The sequence below is a fragment of the Lolium perenne genome, chromosome 2 (genome assembly GCF_019359855.2).
Source record: "Lolium perenne isolate Kyuss_39 chromosome 2, Kyuss_2.0, whole genome shotgun sequence".
NCBI classification, from domain to species: Eukaryota; Viridiplantae; Streptophyta; class Magnoliopsida; order Poales; family Poaceae; genus Lolium; species Lolium perenne.
Genome location: NC_067245.2, coordinates 313,431,286 through 313,438,385, shown reverse-complemented (window position 1 = coordinate 313,438,385; position 7,100 = coordinate 313,431,286). Strand labels below are relative to the sequence as shown.

The 7,100-nt window shown below is 47.7% G+C and overlaps 1 protein-coding gene across 1 annotated transcript; it reads left to right on the top strand.

Moving 5' to 3' along the window:
• The first annotated feature begins 4,320 nt into the window (after positions 1-4,320).
• On the top strand, positions 4,321-7,100 carry LOC127336792 (uncharacterized). Its single transcript, XM_051363632.2, has 3 exons — positions 4,321-4,832; positions 4,928-5,145; positions 6,377-7,100. The coding sequence occupies exons 1-3, from the start codon at positions 4,367-4,369 to the stop codon at positions 6,989-6,991; spliced, it is 1,299 nt and encodes a 432-aa protein (XP_051219592.1). The 5' UTR covers positions 4,321-4,366; the 3' UTR covers positions 6,992-7,100.

Here is a 7,100-nt window from a genome sequence, read left to right as displayed (position 1 = left end):
CTTGATCTATTTCTCTCATGTTCTTCATATTTCTTGTGCTATATGAGCTGCTCAACATGATTATGGCCATATTTGTAATACCTATATGGTGGATCCTTATTCTATGATATTGTGCTATGAGATATGATCATATTATGTGTAAGATGTATTGATAGATGCATATTATGTACCCCGTTCTTAAGTATTCATTCTGATTCAACTTGTATGCAAGAACGTGTGTGGGGTGATGTGTGCATTAGATGGAATATCATGATTTTAGTGATGAAATAGTGACAATAAATTCTTGAACTATCATGGCGTTGCCTTTTCTTTTGCTATCTCACTAGGGATAAATTGAATGCATGTGCTATGTTCGTCACATGACAAAAGTGACGATCTTCTTTGTTCAAGGTAGCATATTTGATATTCAAACATCACGTCAAAGTACTTAATTATGGCTCTTTGTTAATTCTTAATACAAGATTGCATGTAGTTTTCCCTTTCTTGTGGAGTATAAGAGATATGTGTTGCATCATCTCTATGTTAGGACGTGATGCCCATATGAATGCTTATCTTTTACGTATTATTATTTTGCTCTTCATATCTCATTGATGAATTGTTATTGTTCACTATACAACTTAAAAGCGAAAATAGTCAAGTGAGCCCATGAACCCCGGTCCACTTTTTATCATAAGAAACACCTTTATATCACTTTTATATTGCTTTTTATTTGCTGCAATATTTTAACCCAAAAATACAAAAGTATTTACTAAACTTATTTGCATCCAAAACACCAAAAAACAATCAACTGTTTTACTGTTTTTTACTTAGTTACTTTATTTTGTCTAGTTTACTTTATTTTATTACCACTTGTGTTACATTTACTTACACGAAACCTTGTGCTTGACAACCACACGATGAAGTTGGGGACACAAGGCATTAATTTACTTTGCAGTATTGTTAGACGAAGAGGAGGAGGATAGTTCTTTACCCATTTTCCGAGAGTTCGACATAAACCCTCGAGTCACCCTTGTGGGGAAAATTGCTTCCTACACTGCACGCTCTGCACTTGGAGTCCCAGAGTTATCAATGTCGCCGAAGGAGCTCACGGTGGAGGTGCCACCGATACCAACAGGTCCGCCATGGATTCCAACCGTGCACCATAGGACGACACCGGGTAGGAGCATCTCTAGAAGATCCCCCATCCGACCCCATCCGCATTTAACCGTCGATTTCTGGTTCGGAGGCGAAAAAGGGACCGTTCAAATCCCGCATCAGACCCCCATTTCAAAAAAAAATCCGAGCCGCCAAGATTCGCGTCGCGGAAACCCCAACATCTCGGGTTGGAGAGGCTCTGCGAGCGCGACCCCCATCCATTTCCCCCTTGGCGCGAAGGAACTTTCAACCACTCCTCTTTCCTCTTCCTCGCGCCAACCGCCGCCGCCGCGTGCCGCCGCAGGTCCCGGCCTACCCCGCCCGTCCCCTCCGATTCCAACCGACAGTAGCACGCGCGCCGGACCACCGCGTCCGCTCTGCTCGCCGGCGAGCCGGCAATAAGCGACAAATCAGTTGGAATCTACGCCGCCGTGCACGCCCTGCTGCCGGCCGGTAAGCCTTCTCCCCAAGCTCCTCGTAGCTGCGTAACCGCCGCCGTAGCTCTAATGATTCGCCGCGGTTGTTGTGCCTTGCATATGGACCCGTGCGCGCTGTTTTTGTTGGAGGATTCGTCCTCCTCCGACGACTCCAACTTGGAGGAGCTTCTCGGCGATGAGTTGGAGTAGACGGCGGTGATACTCGCGGCGGCGGCGGTCACGAACGTGCGGCCAAAGAAGCGTAAGGGTTCAACCATGGGGCGGCTGTGCATCCCGCGGAACCGATCCCTCGGCCACCATCGGCAAAGGCACGACAACTAGGATTTATTTATTTTTCCAACCATTTGTTATTTCTTCAATTTGTTGTTGTACCATTTGATTCATATTGTTTCAAAACATCTGCTCTAATTTGTATTGTTTGTAATGTATGACAGTAAAGATTTGTGTAATAATTCGGATTATTGTTGTATTTGTTATATCAATTTGTGTAATATTTCAGATTGTGTTATTTTGTAAAACCCTTTGTTTCCGATTTTGGTTGCGGGCTGAAAACGGCCGCGCAGACCAGACGCGCCAAACGCGGCCCGCATAACATCATATTCCGAATATAATGTTATGCGGGCTGCGTTTAGCGCGTTTAGTCTACGCGGCCGTTTTTTGGCCCCCAACGCATTTGGCGTGGCCTGGATACGGCTGTTTGGGGTTTGCGGTTTGGGGGATATGCTGGAGATGCTCTAAGAGGCGAAGCGGGAGGCATGCCTTAGCACTTGGCAAAACCTCGCTGGATGTGCCGCCTCCCAATTGCCGCCTGGTGCCCCGGCATTGATCTTAGCCCAACAACGTTTATCGATATCAATGACCAGAAGGAGATCGAATCTACCCGCCGGAAGATTCACCTATTGAGCTCCCGCTTGGGCCATGGCGGCCGTCGACGCTCACGTCGGCGCGCGGGAGCTCATCGTCGTGAATGCGAGGGTCGATTGGTAGACGGGACCTCTCCTGCTACAATCGCCGATGCCACGCTGCGGAGGTAGCACGCCTTGTAGTCGTGGATGGCTCCGGCACTCAACGCGGCCTGCTCTGGAGTCATCGTGGTTGCCAGTGCGGCTTTTTTGCTCTCCTGATCATGGCTATGGGAAACCGCCGATTCGGACGTTCGCACTAAGCATGGCTCTAGGCTGCTTTAATGTGTGTTGGCCGCTACACATGGATGTTCTTGGCAACCAAAGGAACGGGATTACAGCATCTCCAGTCGCATCCCCCAAACGACGTCCGGCAAAAGTGCCGGATTGATCGTTTGGGGGACGTCCGGACCAAATTTTTTTTTTTGCGAAAAAGCCCAGATAACATTAACCTCGGTTCTTACAGAACAGTCCAGAAACAAAGGAAAAATACAGTTTGGTCCCTCTGGACCTCGATGCCAAGGGCAAAGACCAGAACGCTGCGCCGGCGCGCCGCCGCACCACCTCCCCATAGCCTTGGATCGGGAAGCTCCCCTGCACGGACGGGAAGTCGACGCTCCTCAGTTCCACGGAACCTCCGCCCTGCTCCGCCATCGCCGTCGACGAGGTCAACATCATCACCGGCTTCAACATCTTTATTCTCCAGATCTTCCGCCACGCAAGATCTGGCCGGGGATCACCGCTCGGCGCGAATCCGAAGATCCACGGGAGCCAAAGGAGCAGGCACACCACCACGGCACTCCACCGAGCGCCGTCGCCGGAGGGGACGCGTGCCTGCACCAAAAACCTCGCCGGCGACCACACCACCTCCATGGTGCCACCGACAGGAAGCCCTGCAAAACCTACACTATAAACACCCGTGAGACGGAGGTCCCCCGCCCTCCCGCCGCCAGAGCGGCCGGCGGAGGACGAGGGGCCCGGCGCGACGACGGAGTCGAGGTGGATCGGCGGGGCGGATCGACAAATCGCTCCTCTGCTACAGTGACGGGAGAGGGGAAGACGTCCAGGCTCTCTAGCCGTGCGTCCGGACCAAATTTGCGTTTAGAGGAGGTCATTTTCCTAGCCACGTCCCTCAAACGCAACCTCCAAACAAAAAGCAAGTGTAAAAGTCGTGTCCGGCGTCCCCGATAGAGCCTCTGTACACAGGGGATGAGCTAGGGACGCCGAACAATATTTGGGCACGTCCAAACCGAAGCGGCATTTGGGACACGCGACTGAAACGTGTTTTTACTGGCGTTCCCCAAATCCCTTTGGGGGACGCGGCTGGAGATACTCTTATGCTCTCCAAGACCTGTTTCGAGGTGATGCGAGCTACCAATAGCTCCTAAGTAAATGGTTGTCTCTCATCTAGTGCAATCTTTTCTCGCACCGAGTCAAAGTGGCTCCGACAGAGCATGCAAGGAGTCCTGGCTCTAGTGCGTCGTGAAGTCAACTGTCAGTAATTTTTTCCAGCTAGCTCTAGTTTTTTTTTGTTTTTGTTTTTGAGAACTAGCTCTAGCTTTTTTTAGGGGAGAGAACTAGCTCTACCTTTATTTTTTTGAGAACTAGAAGTAGCTTTTTTTAGGGGAGAACTAGAACTATCTATTTTTTTTAGATAAGAACTAGATCTGTAGCTGAGTGCTTGAGCGAACGAAAGCATAGCATGTTAATTGGGCTGGCCCAATAGAGTACCCGGAGTCCCGGACCGACCCGGAGTAGCCGTGTTCTCGCCATATAGTGCGGGCATCCCCTCTGTGCTCTGTCTACTACCCCGAACCAAACAAATCGATCTAGGGCTTCCCTCCGTCTTCTCCTGGTACGGAAACAATCGCTCGCGAGAAGAGAAGAGAAGAGATGGATCACTTGGTTGATCTTCTCAGCGGGGAGCTGCAGGCGCATATGGCCGTGGGAGCTGATGAGGGGCGGCAGATGGATGCGGCGGAGAAAAGACCTGCGGCACAAGGCGGCGATTCCAAGGAGGAGAAGATGTGGGGCAAGCCGCTGAAATGCGCAGAAGAAAATCAGCCAGAGCAACAACAAAATCAGCAGCAGCAGAAGCGAAACAAGAAACACAATCATCGCAAAAGCAGAATGGCTCTCAGGAAAATCGCATTGGACAAGGCGAAGAAGAGCAGCAATGTGGAGAAACCGCCAACTGAGGACAAGGCAGCAGCCTACTTGGCAAAATGGGCAAAGGAGAGGGAGTCTGAACCTGAATCAGAATCCCGCACCGATTGGCACGCTTACCAAGCTCGGCTCTGTCGGGATCGCTGGAATGAATCCTTCGATGCTGGCTACTATGGAACCTACGAGACCATAAGTAAATCCCTTCGCTCTCTGCTTATTTGCTCACGCTACCACACATGTGTTTAACCTAATAAATCTCTTACATAACTACTTACAATGTTGTTGCAGCTTCTATCCCCCCCATGCGCTTCACCGACTATGTGGATGCCTCTGCTGGCCCGCGGGAGACTCTGCAGATTTTCTCTGTCAGAGTCGTGGGAGTAAAGGAGGGCGTTGAGTGGCCGCTGCATGTATATGGCAAGCTTGCGGTTCGGGACACGGTTGACCATCACCGTAATATTATCTTTGATCGCCCAAGAGATAACTTTCAAACCGTCACCGAGCAGGTTCGCTCATATCTATATTTTTACTTCTATGAATACTAGTGTTGGTTTTCCTGTCTCTGTTAATGTAATACAAATAACACCAGTACAATATTGGTTTAATGAAAATTTAGGAGGATGACCAAGCAGATAGACTAGTTCATTGACAAAATTATTCTAGCAAAGCACACCATGTTTTGGACATTTCCAGGAGTACTTGACCCTTTTTTTTCCTCTCCACTACAACATGTCAAATGTGTTGCCTTCACCCTAGCAGGACACCAGATTGCTATACCCAGGAAGTTCATATAGTATTTTTCATATTTATCCAGTCCCTAGCTTGCAGCACACATCTTGCCTTAATCTTCGGCAGAACCCCTTGTTGCTATGTCTGGGAACTTTATATAATGTTCACCATCACTTCACTTTTGGGAGCATAAGTTATTCTTCTGTACTTCTAATCCGAATTTAGGGGATGACCAAGCAGACAGACTAGTTAATTGAAGAAATTATTCTAGCAAAGCACACAATATTTTGGGCCATTCCAGGAGTATTTGAGTCGGGTTTTTTTTCTACACTACAATTTGTCAAATGTGTTGCCTTGAAACCTAGAAGAACACAATATTGCTATGCCCATGGACATCATATAGTATTTTTCATACTTATCTAGTCCTTTGCAGCACACATCTTGCCTTAATATTGGGCAGAACCCCGACAGACTAGTTAATTGAAGAAATTATTCTAGCAAAGCACACTTTGGATCATTCCAGGAGTATTTGAGTCTTTTTTTTCTCCACTAGAACGTGTCAAATGTGTTGCCTTGAAACCTAGCAGAACACCATATTGCTATGTCCAGGAACATCATATACGAGTAGTATTTTTCATACTTATCCTGTCCTTTGCAGCACATATCTTGCCTTAATATTGGGCAGAACCCATTGTTGCTATGTCCAGGAACTTGATATAATATTCATCGTCACTTTCTTCGGCTTCATCAAGATAGATTGAATAAACATGCTTTTTTCATTCATATTGATGCAGAGATATAAGCTTGTGCAAATATTTATTTGTATAATATTCACCCTCACTCTATTTTTGGCAAATTGCATGACGCGTGCATGCTCGACATATTAACTATTTTTTGCACGTCCCTTGGTATGAGTCTGCCATCATTTATGTACTGTAATTCATTGGCATTGATCGGCTGTATTAGTATAGCTACTAATCATATATATATATGGCGTGTGGTGTGCAGGATCCATATTTAACTCTGACCGGTCCTTGCCGTGCTGCTGTCTTGTCGGTGCACCATTCATACATTGAGGCTGAGCTGAAAATCAAGGGAAATTCTAGTGATTCTTCTGATGATAAAGATTTCAGCTACCTAGCTACTGGGTACATACAGACCGCCTCGTTTGAATCGTTTGTCGAGAAGCGTGTTCTGTCTAGCAGGCTTAGCACACTGGAGTTAACGGCCGGGCACATTGTCAACTCTGTTGAAGCTACAATCTTTGTGGTGGTCAGTAGTGGGAAATGGCCATCTGGTCATGGAGGTGCATTTACGGTCAGTACCGGTAGCATGGGCGCCATGGAAATAGTGCTGCTTACTTTTGGAGATGATGGATTGCCTCTTGAGGATGGTGGGAATATAAGGCTCTTTCGCCGCGTTGTCGGTGTTGAGATTGATGGAACGCTCAATCTCTCGGTGAAGGCTTCGCCGCTGACGGCTAGTAGCACCGAGATTGTGTTGAGCGGTGAGATGGTTGTCACACCCAAAGAAGCCGGCAAGAGCCATCTGACGATGAAGGTCGGCTCATGTGAGATGGAAGTAACAGTAGCATGGTCTCTCCTTTTGACATACGACCACTGATCAGGATGATGATCATCTCGTACTTGCTTCTTACGACAGTCGAATAAGGAGTATAAGAAGTACACAACTAGGCAACCTACTTACGCAACACAAGTACAGAACTAGGCAA